Source organism: Lipotes vexillifer, unplaced genomic scaffold (assembly GCF_000442215.2).
Source record: "Lipotes vexillifer unplaced genomic scaffold, Lipotes_vexillifer_v1.1 scaffold946, whole genome shotgun sequence".
NCBI classification, from domain to species: domain Eukaryota; kingdom Metazoa; phylum Chordata; class Mammalia; order Artiodactyla; family Lipotidae; genus Lipotes; species Lipotes vexillifer.
The window spans coordinates 437,406-451,860 of record NW_006776646.1 but is presented as its reverse complement, the minus strand read 5'-3'; the positions used below and the strand labels follow the sequence as shown (position 1 = coordinate 451,860).

The 14,455-nt window shown below is 38.6% G+C and overlaps 2 protein-coding genes across 2 annotated transcripts in view; both read right to left on the bottom strand.

Annotated features, from left to right (window-relative positions):
* Positions 1-2,253, bottom strand: part of GUCA1C (guanylate cyclase activator 1C) — a 32,062-nt gene extending 29,809 nt beyond the window's left edge. Inside the window, 3 exon segments of the mRNA XM_007450544.1 lie at positions 2,053-2,087; positions 2,090-2,205; positions 2,207-2,253. Of these exon segments, the coding sequence (XP_007450606.1) occupies positions 2,053-2,087; positions 2,090-2,205; positions 2,207-2,253 (198 nt within the window).
* Positions 2,254-13,630: 11,377 nt separating this feature from the next.
* Positions 13,631-14,455, bottom strand: part of MORC1 (MORC family CW-type zinc finger 1) — a 178,708-nt gene continuing 177,883 nt past the window's right edge. Inside the window, 3 exon segments of the mRNA XM_007450543.1 lie at positions 13,631-13,653; positions 13,900-13,918; positions 13,920-14,003. Of these exon segments, the coding sequence (XP_007450605.1) occupies positions 13,631-13,653; positions 13,900-13,918; positions 13,920-14,003 (126 nt within the window).

The following is a 14,455-nucleotide window of genomic DNA, read 5'->3' as shown; positions in this document are numbered from 1 at the left end:
GGAAGGCCACCATCAGAGCCTGAGAAGCTGCTGTCTAGAGCAACAGACTTCCATTGTGAAATTGGGACGCTCACAGCAGGCACAGTGGGTCAGCAGCTGCCACATGAGTGAGACATAAAGAATGACAGAGAGGGAGAGAGAACTGAGAGATAAATACACAGGCAGAGACAAAGAGAGACAACATGCCAGTGTGCACACAGGGTCTCCTGTTTAGTCCAGGCTGCTACAACAAAAATACCATAGACTGGAAGGTTTAAACACACTTATTTCTCACCTTTCTTAGTCTGGGAAGTCCAAGATCAAAGGCATAGGCAGATTCAGTGTCTGGTGAGGGCCCATCTCCTGGGCCCATAGACAATGCATTTCCCGTAGACAACCGTCTTCTCATTGTGTCCTCACATGGAGGAAGGGGCAAGGGAGCTCTCTGAGGCCTCCTTATAAAGGCACTGATCCCATTCATGAATGCTCTGGCCTCATGACCTAATCACCCCCCCAAGACCCCCCACCTCCAAATACCATCATATTGGGGTTTGGGTTTCAACATATGATTTGAGAGGGGAACATAAATACTCAGTCTATAGCATATCCAAAACCTTTTTCAGAGTTAAAAGCAGAATCTGCCTCATTTTTCTACTGATTTGTAAGCTCCTTGGGGGCAGAGCCGGGTTTGCTTGTAACTACACTAAGCAAAAATTTATGAGGAGGGAAACAGTTATGATAAGCAGGCAGTCCTTAATTCATATTTGAAAACAAAGAACAAAGGACAGTAATGTCCTAAAAGAAATGTTCCTGACATTGCTACAAGGATTAAAATAGCTGTTAATTTTGCATAGGTTTAATTTTCCCCAGCTCCTGGATGTTACCTCCTTTTAAGTCATCTGGTTTTTTTGGCTTAAGGGCTCAAAAGGCTGTATTAGATTCCATACATCCTAATGGACAGCCAGTTGTTTTAACTGTACTGAATTATCCCTTCTTTATCTTCTATTATCATGCACAGCCTTCTAAAGTCATCTATTTTTCTACCAGTAGTATTTCCCCTTCCCTTTTATTCTAGATGGCATCAGCACATTTTGAAATATACAGATCTACAGGTAAAACAACTGAAATGTACAAGGAAAAGCAGACAGTAGCCTAGTATTTCAGACTGTTACTTTTTTGTCTTATTTTTTTCTATTCCATATTTTCTCTTCTCGTTTTTATATTTTTTTAAGACATGAAATAAAATGTGCTGCAGCTCAGGAATGAGTAAATTCAAGACAACAGTTGAGTAACAATCTTTAGAAACTTTTATATGAATTTAAAACTGTAAATTATTTTGTTTTTCCCCAAAATAAATTGGTCAGATATGAAAAAAAGAAAAGGATTATGAAGCATTCTAACTTTTGATTTGAGGATGAACATGTTGGTTAATTTGTACTGATTTATCTGCCGAACTAGATGCAATCACACTTTTAAAAGCAGATTCCTGTAATTTGCTTTTCTATAAAATGTCACCAATGCATTAAATACTTTGAAAACAGTCTTTGTAAATCAATCTGCACTTATTAGATTTGTTTAAAGAATAGCATTAGAATTCCATGCCAAGATTTAATTTGGTTTTACAATAACTCCCGGGCTTCCCTGGTGGCGCAGTTGTTGAGAGTCCACCTGCCGATGCAGGGCACACGGGTTCATGCCCCAGTCCAGGAAGATTCCACATGCCGCGGAGCAGCTGGGCCCGTGAGCCATGGCCGCTGAGCCTGCGTGTCCGGAGCCTGTGCTCCGCAACGGGAGAGGCCACAACAGTGAGAGGCCTGCGTACCGCAAAAAAAATAAAAAAATAAATAAAATAAAATAACTCCCTACATGCAGAACATTTCCAAGGGCAGAGAGGCTAGTTCCCAATTATTTTCATGCCGGCAGTGCTAAATGTGTTTAATGACTCACCTACAAGCTGTGTGTTCTCTGAAGACCTCCCCATTCAGTGGAACACACACATTTTACCTTAGGCTATTTTATTGAAAAAAGAGGGAAATGGAGAATCATAGCCAAATGATAAGTGAAAGTTCTTACTTTGTTCTTGTCAACGGTATAACAAATTTGATCACATGTTGACTGGCTTTTTGATTCAGACCTTGCAGAGGCAAGCATGTCTTAAACTCACACAGTGTTTGCAGACTGGATGGATATTGCATTTTAAGTTTTCTGTACCACACACAGGTCTCTAGCAGGAGGTGCTGTCTCACCACCAGCTATAGATTCGCTATTCCCCATCCTGATTCACAGTCTACAGGTTTTCTCCCGCTGTTTTCATGTAAGGTCTTTCTGGATTTAGTCCCTCACTCTTCACTAAAACTTGAGGTTAACATATGCACTTAGAAACTATTCTAAACCTCTTACAGCTATAGGCTAAATAAGAATAGAAAGCCAGTGAGATTAATTTACCTGTACAATTTTAAGACCAAGGTCACTTACTAGCTGATGGGATTGTTGCTTACTGCCATTCAGAGATAGAGTTTTCTGTAAAGGACAGAGACAGTATTTTAGAGGGTAACCCTTGCCATATCGTTAGCCATAAGTTACGCCTACATTATCGAGTGGTACAGTGGGATTTAATGGAAGGAACTTAGACTTGCAATCAGAAAGTCTGGGTTCTAGGCTTTGTTTACCACTTATTAACTACATTGAACCATTACTTCAGTTAAGTCTCAGTTTCCCATCCGTAAAATAGTATTACGAGTATCTGCCTTCTCACATCTGAGTATTGTGAAGATAAATTTAGATGAAGAACATTGTTTTAAGCCATGGAAAAATTAAACATTCTGAGTAGTTTTAAAGGAATTCTATGTACGAGAGGGAAATAGGCAGAGATAACCAGATAATAAGTAGTTAGAAGAGTTGTAGATGTAGTAGGCTGTAAAGTGTGGACTGCAGGTAAAGGAAGATACAGGGCTGTGTCTTCCGGCATTGTACCTGCCACTGCCTGCACCCACACGACCCACCCCGCTTTCTGTTCTTGTCTTTTGTCTCTCAAAACCTGCATCTAGCCATACCCTCTGCCTGCTGGTTTTATCCCACTCTAGTTCCTGAGCTTATCTGGTCCCAGCCAAGCCCAAATTACCAATGGACTTCAGAGCTGAGGCAATGGGCCTACGAACTGTATCCCTGGTCTAATAATGGAAATGAATTGCCCCGTGTGGTCCCCAAGCCATCTTGCTACCAACCATACTTAGGAGCAACAGAATTATATTTCCTCCTGGAGTCATCTGGTCCCAACATGGCCCTCCTCCCCTACACTTACTCCATTCCCCCCTCCATTCCCATGTTGACTCAGTTCATAAGTCTAGTTGCTACTTTAGTCCCCATTCCTTAGTCCTAGCTGATTACCTGTTTAAAACCCCAGATCCTCAAAGAACTGGAGGCACTGGGGCCTAAATGAACTGCCTTGATAGGAATCGGAGAGGTTATGATTAATTTTCTGTCAAACATACCAATATAGACTTTCAATAGAAAATTTCTATTTCATAACTAGATTTAAATGAAGTGTTCAATCAGGTCATAGAAATTTAGAACTTATTCATTTGGAAGTATTACATGAAACCATTAGAGTAGATGAGATTTCTTACGCAGAGTAAAAAGAGAGAGGATGAGATAATGAGGACTCAGCCCTTGGGAATATTCAGTTAGGAAATATGAGGAATATCCTGTAAAAATCTTCAAAAACCATTCTCTGAGGAAGTCCCCCTTCAGACTCTTTCTAAATGTCTGCCAGAAGAATGCTCAGAGGCATTGACTTCTTATCGCCATTAATATTCATTAATCACCAATTTTTAGATTAAAGGAAGAATGGATACTGATGTTGGCAAAGGAAGATAATGCAAGTTTTTAAGGGGCCAAGAAAATCCCTTGTGGAAGGAAAACTTTGTATAGATCAACATTGCAAGGACCTGAGATCCAGAAACTGATCATATAAATTATGCTTTAAAAAACGCTGCATAATGATTACTTGAAATAAAGAGAATTCTTACACTGGATACAATATTTATATCTCAAAATCAGAAATCTTGCTATATAAAACATTAACTAGTCATAAGATAATGGGAAAAAAGATTCATTTTTAATAGGCCATAGAGTACATCTAATTAATTACAAAAAATATAATATACTAGATGTATTTTAAGAAAAATTTTAAATACAAATATAGGTCACTAATGAAGCCCTGAACATATAGAAAGGCATATTTTGGACTTGGGTAGAGAGACTTATATATATATATACATATATATGCAATTCTCCCTAACCACAAACCCAACAAAGTACAAATAAAATTTGAGGGGTAGGTACTGAATTGAAACCTAATTCTAAGTTTGAATAAGAATTATACACGCGGCTTCCGGGAAGACGGTGGAAGAGTAAGATGCGGGGATCACCTTCCTCCCCAAAGATACACCAGAAATACATCTACACGTGGAACAACTCCTGCAGAACACCTACAGAATGCTGGCAGAAGACCTCAGACCTCCCAAAAGGCAAGAAATCCCCCCATGTACCTGGGTAGGACAAAAGAAAAAAGAAAAAACAGACAAAAGAATAGGGACGGGACCTGCACCAGTGGGAGGGAGCCGTGAAGGAGGAAAGGTTTCCACACATTAGGGAGCCCCTTCATGGGCGGAGACTGCGGGTGGTGGAGGGGGAGAAGCTTCGGAACCGCGGAGGGGAGCGCAGCCACAGGGGTGCGGAGGGCAAAGCGGGGAGATTCCCGCACAGAGGATCAGTGCTGACCGGCACTTACCAGTCCGAGAGGCTTGTCTGCTCACCCACCAGGGCGGGCAGGGCCTGGAGTTGAGGCTCTGGCTTCGGTTGGAGCACAGGGAGAGGACTGGGGTTGGCGGCGTAAACACAGCCTGCAGGGGGTTAGTGCGCCACGGCTAGCCGGGAGGGAGTCCGGGGGAAAGTCTGGACCTGCCGAAGAGGCAGGAGACTTTTTTTTCCCTCTTTGTTTCCTGGTGCGTGAGGAGAGGGGATTAAGAACGCTGCTTAAAGGAGCTCCAGAGACGGGCGCGAGCCGCGGCTAAAAGCGAGGACCCCAGAGACGGGCATGAGACGCTAAGGCTGCTGCTGCCGCTCCCAAGAAGCCTGTGTGCGAGCACAGCTCACTATCCACACCTCCCTTCTGGGAAGCCTGCGCAGCCCGCCACTGCCAGGGTCCCGGGATCCGGGAACAACTCCCCCGGGAGAATGCACGGCGGGCCTCAGGCTGGTGAAACATCACTCCGGCCTCTGCCACTGCAGGCTCGCCCCGCACTCCGTGCCACTCCCTCCCCCCGGCCTGAGTGAGCCAGAGCCCCCGAATCAGCGGCTCCTTTAACCCCATCCTGTCTGAGTGAAGAACAGACGCCCTCCGGCGACCTACAGGCAGAGGCGGGGCCAAATCCAAAGCTGAGCCCCTGGGAGCTGTGAGAACAAAGAAGAGAAAGGGAAATCTCTCCCAACAGCCTCAGAAGCAGCGAATTAAAGCTCCACAATCAACTTGATGTACCCTGCATCCGTGGAATACATGAATAGACAACGAATCATCCCGAATTAAGGAGGTGGGCTTTGAGAGCAATATTTATGATTTTTTCCCCTTTTCCTCTTTTTGCGAGTGTGTATGTGTATGCTTCTGTGTGAGATTTTGTCTGTATAGCTTTGCTTCCACAATTTGTCCTAGGGTTCTATCCGTCCGTTTTTTTTGTTGTTGTTTTAAATTTTTTTTTCTCTTAATAATTTTTTTTTATTTTAATAACTTTATTATGTATTATCTTTAATTTATTTTATCTTTTTTCTTTCTTTTTTCCTTCCTTCCTTCCTTCCCCCCTCCCTCCCTCCCTCCTTTCTTTTTCTTTCTTTCTTTCTCTCTCTCTTTCTTTCTTTCTCTCTCTCTCTTTCTTTCTTTCTTCTACAAATTCTTTCTTTCTACTTTTTCTCCCTTTTATTATGAGCTGTGTGGATGAAAGGATCTTGGTGCTCCAGCCAGGAGTCAGTGCTGTACCTCTGAGATGGGAGACCCAACTTCAGGACACTGGTCCACAAGACACCTCCCAGCTCCACATAATATCAAACGGTGAAAATCTCCCAGAGATCTCCATCTCAACACCAGCACCCAGCTTCACTCAACGACCAGCAAGCTACAGTGCTGGACACCCTATGCCAAACAACTAGCAAGACAGGAACACAACCCCAACCATTAGCAGAGAGGCTGCCTAAAATCATAATAAGTCCACAGACACCCCAAAACACACCACCAGACATGGACCTGCCCACCAGAAAGACAAGATCCAGCCTCATCCACCAGAACACAGGCACTAGTCCCCTCCACTAAGAAGCCTACACAACCCACTGAACCAACCTGAGCCACTGGGGACAGACACCAAAAACAACGGTAACTACGAACCTGCAGCCTGTAAAAAGGAGACCCCAAACACAGTAAGATAAGCAAAATGAGAAGACAGAAAAACACACAGCAGATGAAGAAGCAAGATAAAAACCCACCAGACCTAACAAATGAATAGGAAATAGGCAGTCTACCTGAAAAAGAATTCAGAATAATGATAGTAAAGATGATCCAAAATCTTGGAAATAGAATAGACAAAATGCAAGAAACATTTAAAAAGAACCTAGAAGAACTAAAGATGCAACAAACAATGATGAACAACACAATAAATGAAATGAAAAATACTCCAGATGGGATCAATAGCAGAATAACTGAGGCAGAAGAGTAGATAAGTGACCTGGAAGATAAGATAGTGGAAATAACTACTGCAGAGCAGAATAAAGAAAAAAGAATGAAAAGAACTGAGGACAGTCTCAGAGACCTCTGGGACAACATTAAACACACCAACATTTGAATTATAGGGGTTCCAGAAGAAGAAGAGAAACAGAAAGGGACTGAGAAACTATTTGAAGAGATTATAGTTGAAAACTTCCCTAATATGGGAAAGGAAATAGTTAATCAAGTCCAGGAAGCACAGAGAGTCCCATACAGGATAAATTCAAGGAGAAATACGCCAAGACACATATTAATCAAACTGTCAAAAACTAAATACAAAGAAAGCATATTAAAAGCAGCAAGGGAAAAACAACAAATAACACACAAGGGAATCCCCATAAGGTTAACAGCTGATCTCTCAGCAGAAACTCTACAAGCCAGAAGGGAGTGGCAGGACATACTGAAAGTGATGAAGGAGAAAAACCTGCAACCAAGATTACTCTACCCAGCAAGGATCTCATTCAGATTTGATGGAGAAATTAAAACCTTTACAGACAAGCAAAAGCTGAGAGAGTTCAGCACCACCAAACCAGCTTTACAACAAATGCTAAAGGAACTTCTCTAGACAAAAACACAAGAGAAGGAAAAGTCCTATAATAACGAACCCAAAACAATTTAGAAAATGGGAATAGGAACATACATATCGATAATTACCTTAAATGTAAATGGACTAAATGCTCCCACCAAAAGACACAGATTGGCTGAATGGATACAAAAACAAGACCCATATATATGCTGTCTACAAGAGACCCACTTCAGACCTAGAGACACATACAGACTGAAAGTAAGGGGATGGAAAAAGATATTCCATGCAAATGGAAACCAAAAGAAAGCTGGAGTAGCAATTCTCATATCAGACAAAATAGACTTTAAAATAAGGACTATCAGAAGAGACAAAGAAGGACACTACATAATGATTAAGGGATCGATCCAAGAAGAAGATATAACAATTGTAAATATTTATGCACCCAACATAGGAGCACCTCAATACATAAGGCAAAAACTAGCAGCCATAAAAGGGGAAATCGACAGTAACACATTCATAGTAGGGGACTTCAACACCCCACTTTTCACCAATGGACAGATCATCCAAAATGAAAATAAATAAGGAAACACAAGCTTTAAATGCTACCTTAAACAAGATGGACTTAATTGATATTTATAGGCACTCCATCCAAAACCAACAGAATACACATTTTTCTCAAGTGCTCATGGAACATTCTCCAGGATAGATCATATCTTGGGTCACAAATCAAGCCTCGGTAAATTTAAGAAAATTGAAATTGTATAAAGTATCTCCTCCGACGACAATGCCATGAGACTAGATATCAATTACAGGAAAATATCTGTAAAAAATACAAACACATGGAGGCTAAACAATACACTACTTAATAACGAAGTGATCACTGAAGAAATCAAAGAGGAAATTAAAAAATACCTAGAAACAAATGACAATGGAGACACGACGAGCCAAAACTTATGGGATGCAGCAAAAGCAGTTCTAAGAGGGGAGTTTATAGCAATACAATCCTACCGTAAGAAACAGGAAACATCTCGAATAAACAACCTAACCCTGCACCTAAAGCAATTAGACAAATAAGAATGAAACACCCCCAAAGTTAGCAGAAGGAAAGAAATCATAAAAATCAGATCAGAAATAAATGAAAAAGAAATGAAGGAAGTGATAGCAAAGATCAATAAAACTAAAAGCTGGTTCTTTGAGAAGATAAACAAAATTGATAAACCATTAGCCAGACTCATCATGAAAAAAAAAGGGAGAAAACTCCAATCAATAGAATTAGAAATAAAAAAGGAGAAGTAAGAACTGACACTGCAGAAATACAAAAGCTCATGAGAGATTAACAAGCAACTCTATGCCAATAAAATGGACAATCTGGAAGAAATGGACAAATTCTTAGAAATGCACAAACTGCCAAGACTGAATCAGGAAGAAATAGAAAATATGAACAGACCAATCACAAACACTGAAATTGAAACTGTGATTAAAAATCTTCCAACAAACAAAAGCCCAGGACCAGATGGCTTCACAGGCGAATTCTATCAAACATTTAGAGAAGAGCTAACACCTATCCTTCTCAAACTCTTCCAAAATATAGCAGAGGGAGGAACACTCCCAAACTCATTCTACGAGGCCACCATCACCTTGATACCAAAACCAGACAAGGATGTCACAAAGAAAGAAAACTACAGGCCAATATCACTGATGAACATAGATGCAAAAATCCTCAACAAAATACTAGCAAACAGAATCCAACAGCACATTAAAAGGATCATACACCATGATCAAGTGGGGTTTATTCCAGGAATGCAAGGATTCTTCAATATACGCAAATCAATCAATGTGATACACCATATTAACAAATTGAAGGAGAAAAACCATATGTTCATCTCAATAGGTGCAGAGAAAGCTTTCGAAAAAATTCAACACCCATTTATGATAAAAACCCTGCAGAAAGTAGGCATAGAGGGAACTTTCCTCAACATAATAAAGGCCATATATGACAAACCCACAGCCAAAATCGTCCTCAATAGTGAAAGACTGAAAGTATTTCCACTAAGATCAGGAACAAGACAAGATTGCCCACTCTCACCACTGTTATTCAACATAGTTTAGGAAGTTTTAGCCACAGGAATCAGAGAAGAAAAGGAAATAAAAGGATTCCAAATTGGAAAAGAAGAAGTAAGCCTGTCACTGTTTGCAGATGACATGATACTCTACATAGAGAATCCTAAAGATGCTACCAGAAAACGACTAGAGGTAATTAATGAATTTGGTAAAGTAGCCGGATACAAAATTAATGCACAGAAATCTCTGGCATTCCTATACACTAGTGATGAAAAATCTGAAAGTGAAATCAACAAAACACTCCCATTTACAACTGCAACAAAAAGAATAAAATATCTAGGAATAAACCTACCTAGGGAGACAAAAGACCTGTATGCAGAAAATTATAAGACACTGATGAAAGAAATTAAAAATGATACAAATAGATGGAGAGATATACCATGTTCTTCGATTGGAAGAATCAACATTGTGAAAATGACTCTACTACCCAAAGCAATCTACAGATTCAATGCAATCCCTATCAAACTACCACTGGCATTTTTCACAGAACTAGAACAAAAAATTTCACAATTTGTATTGAAACACAAAAAACCCCAAATAGCCAAAGCAATCTTGAAAACGAAAAATGGAGCTGGAGGAATCAGGCTCCCTGTCTTCGGACTATATGACAAAGCTACAGTAATCAAAACAGTATGGTACTGGCACAAAAACAGACAGATAGATCAATGGAACAGGATAGAAAGCCCAGAGATAAACCCACGCACATATGGTCACCTTATCTTTGATAAAGGAGGCAGGAATGTACAGTGGAGAAAGGACAGCCTCTTCAGTAAGTGGTGCTGGGAAAACTGGACAGGTACATGTAAAAGTATGAGATTAGATCACTCCCTAACACCATACACAAAAATAAGCTCAAAATGGATTAAAGACCTAAATGTAAGGCCAGAAACTATGAAACTCTTAGAGGAAAACATAGGCAGAACACTCCATGACATAAATCACAGCAAGATCCCTTCTGACCCACCTCCTATAGAAATGGAAATAAAAACAAAAATAAACAAATGGGACCTAATGAAACTTCAGTGCTTTTGCACAGCAAAGGAAACCATAAACAAGACCAAAATACAACCCTCAGAATGGGAGAAAATATTTGCAAATGAAGCAACTGACAAAGGATTAATCTCCAAAATTTATAAGCAGCTCACGCAGCTCAATAACAAAAAAACAAACAACCCAATCCAAAAATGGGCGGAAGACCTAAATAGACATTTCTGCTAAGAAGATATACAGACTGCCAACAAACGCATGAAAGAATGCTCAACATCATTAATCATTAGAGAAATGCAAATCAAAACTACAATAAGATATCATCTCACACCGGTCAGAAACAGACATTAATATATTGCTGGAGGGTATTTATTAATACAATTTCTATGAAGTGTTATTAGGCAATATCTATTAATAATATCTGTATGTACCCTTTGACCCAGCAATGCATCTTCTGAAGTTTATTTAACAAGTATAATTGCATATGTGTGAAATGAACATATTTACAGGAATGTTCAGTGTTGTGTAAATCCAAAAGGATGAGAACATGTAAACATGAAAAAGAAAAGAACACTAACAATGAAATATCAGAAAGGGAATGTAAAAGAACAATCCCTTTTAAAATTGCATCAAACATAAATCACTTAGGAATAATCCTGACCAAGGAGGTGAAAGACATGCTGAGAACTCTAAAACATTAATAAAGGAAACTGAAGATGATTCAAAGAAATGGAAAGATATTCCATGCACTTGGATTGGAAGAATTAACATTGTTAAAATGGCCACACTACCCAAAGCAATCTACAGACTTAATGTGATCCCTATCAAATTACCCATCACAGTTTTCACAGAACTAGAATAATCCTACAATTTATGTGGAACCATAAAAGTCCCAGAATTGGCAAAGAAATCCTGAGGAAAAAGAACAAAGCAGGAGGCATAACCCTCCCAGACTTCAGACAATAGTACAAAGGTACAGTAATCACAACAGACATATGGATCAATAGAACAGAAATAGAGAGCCCAGAAATAAACCCAAACACCTACAGTCAATTAATCTTTGACAAAGGAGGCAAGAATATACAATGGAGAAAAGACAGTCTCTTCAGCAAGTGGTGTTGGGAAAGCTGGACAGCTGCATGTCAATCAATGCAGTTAGAACATACCCTCACATCATACACAAAAATAAATTCAAAATGGCTTAAAGACTTAAATATAAGACATGATACAACAAACCTCCTAGAAGAGAACATAGGCAAAACATTCTCTGACATAAATCATACCAATGTTTTCTTAGGTCAGTCTCCCAAGGCAACAGAAATAAAGCAAAAATAAACAAATGGGACCTAATCATACTTAAAAGCTTTTGCACAGCAAAGGAAACCATAAACAAAATGAAAAGAAAACCTATGGACTGGGAGAAATTATTTGCAAATGATGTGACCAATGAGGGCTTAATTTCCAAAATATATAAACAGCTCATATAACTCAATAACAAAAAAACAAACAATCCAATCAAAAAATGGTCAGAAGACCTAAATAGACATTTCTCCAAAGAAGAAATACATATGGCCAATAGGCACATGAAAAGATGCTCAACATCACTAATCATTAGAGAAATGCAAATCAAAACTACACTGAGGTACCACCTCACACCAGTCAGAACAGCCGTCATTAAAAAGTCTACAAATAACAAATGCTAGAGAGGGTGTGGAGAAAAGGGAACCCTCCTATTGTTGGTGGGAATGTAAATTGGTTCAGCCACTATGGAAAACAGAATGGAGATTCCTCAAAAAACTAAAAATAGAATTGCCATATGATCCAACAATCCCACTCCTGGACATATACCCAGAGAAAACTATAATTCAAAAAGATACATGTACCCCAATGTTCAAAGCAGCATTATTTACAATAGCCAAGACATGGAAACAACCTAAGTGTCCATCAACAGATGAATGGATAAAGAAGATGTGGTACATATACACACAAGGGAATATTATTCAGCCATAAAAAAGAGTGAAATAATGCCATTTGCAGCAACATGGATGGACTCAGAGATTATCATACTAAGCAAAGTAAGTGACAAAGAGAAAGAGAAGTACCATATAATATCACTTATATGTAGAATCTAAAATATGACACAAATGAACTTACTATGAAACAGAAACAGAATCACAGACATAGAGAACAGACTTATGGTTACCAAGAGGGAGGTGGGGTGAGGGAGGGATGAATCGGGAGTTTGGGCTTAGCAAATGCAAACTATTATACATATGTATAGCTGAATTACTTTGCTGTACACCAGAAACTAACAAAACACTGTAAATCAACTATACCTTAATAAAATAAAAATTTTAAAAAAGAAAGAAAAGCAAAAGCCTTATAAAAGAGAAACAAAATGTAAATGTCCACCACAAGATGGATATTTATCTAAAATAAATTTTGGTATACCTATAGAATGCAATAATAAAGAGCAGTTTAAAGACAATGAGCGCTACATATACTGATCCTGATATGGGATGATCTTGAAGATATATTAAATGGAAAAAAACAAAAGCATATTTTGGATGCTATTACATCCATATTTATATCCACATAATGATTTATATAGTTTTATATACATTGACTGATTTTGGATGAATTCATAAGTAACTAGTAAAACCATGCCACTTGAGAAGAGTAATTAAGTAACTAAAGACAAGAACGGGATGAAGACTTTTCACTGTACTGTATTCCATTTCACATGTCCTGAATTTTGTACTATGTGCATGTACATAAAATTAAAATTATACAATTACACAAACATTTATTAAATGTTTTATTGCTTTTGTCCAAAGTTGCAGACATTTCTAAACAAATAAAACAAACAGTTGTCAAGGAAAATGTAAAACACAATTCTTACATATATGTAATATGTATTCATATTATGCTTAGAAGATTGGTTCTTTTACTATAACTCAATAATAAAATTAACATATAAAATATATCTCAAAGTTCTTTTGGGATATATATTATCTGCTTTACTGAGTACTGGCTGTAGTGGAGAAGGGGTATAATGTCTTTCTTTTTCAACTCAAGTTTCAAAAGGAGGTGATTCTGTAGTTCTTTGGCTCTTAAAAACCATTGTTTTCCAGTTTTTACAATCTTTTTAGTGAAAACAAAATTTAAGCCTAAATGACATTTCCATCTTTCTTAGCAGCTCACGGGAATTAGCGAACTCTAGAAATGGTTCCTGAAAGAACAGGAAGAGTAAGGGAATAGAACTGGGAAACATACAAATTGTAAACCAGTCTCCATTTCTAAAACATAAAATTTTCTTACTGTTAAAGAAGATGAACTTTACAATAACAAGTACAGAGGAGATTTTTTTTAAAGAATCTTCTTTTTTTCTTATTAGCATTTTAAAAAATGGAATGTCTTTTCTTTTAATTTTGAGAAGTACTTTCCTTTTTTTCTGAAAGGAGACTATGTCCTGTACCTGCAGTCATTTTATTTAAAAGTCTTCTGAAAACGGAGATTATCTTCTTTAAGCAGAGCTTCTAAATAACTGTCAATTTGCTCCAGGTCTCCTGCTGGACCGCCCTGGAAAAGAGAAGCAACAATCATACGAGAAGCTACAGGGTTTATTCCTGTAATCTGGGTGGCCTTGGACCAGTCTTCCCTATGATTCATGTAGCAACAAAACCCAGTTTGCATTCAAATAATGCTTTTCACCTTCTGAAATGTTTCTGCATTTAATCTCATTTTATGCTCACAAGTGGTTAGGAACTTGAATCTTTTTTTTTTTCTTCTTCTTCTTTAGTGGAAATTAGTTCAACTGTGTTTTTTGGGGGTTTTTTCCCCTTCTATTTAATTACTTGTCATATTCCTAAAGCCCCCGCCCTCATCTCATTTTTCTGTTATAGGCTCTCACCTTCCATCTTAAAATCCATGAATTTTTAGCCTTAGAGACAAAACAGACGGGTAGGCAAATTCTGACTTCTCTGTTTCTCCTTTTTCCTCTGCAGCATCTTTTCCCACAACCTTTGGCTTGC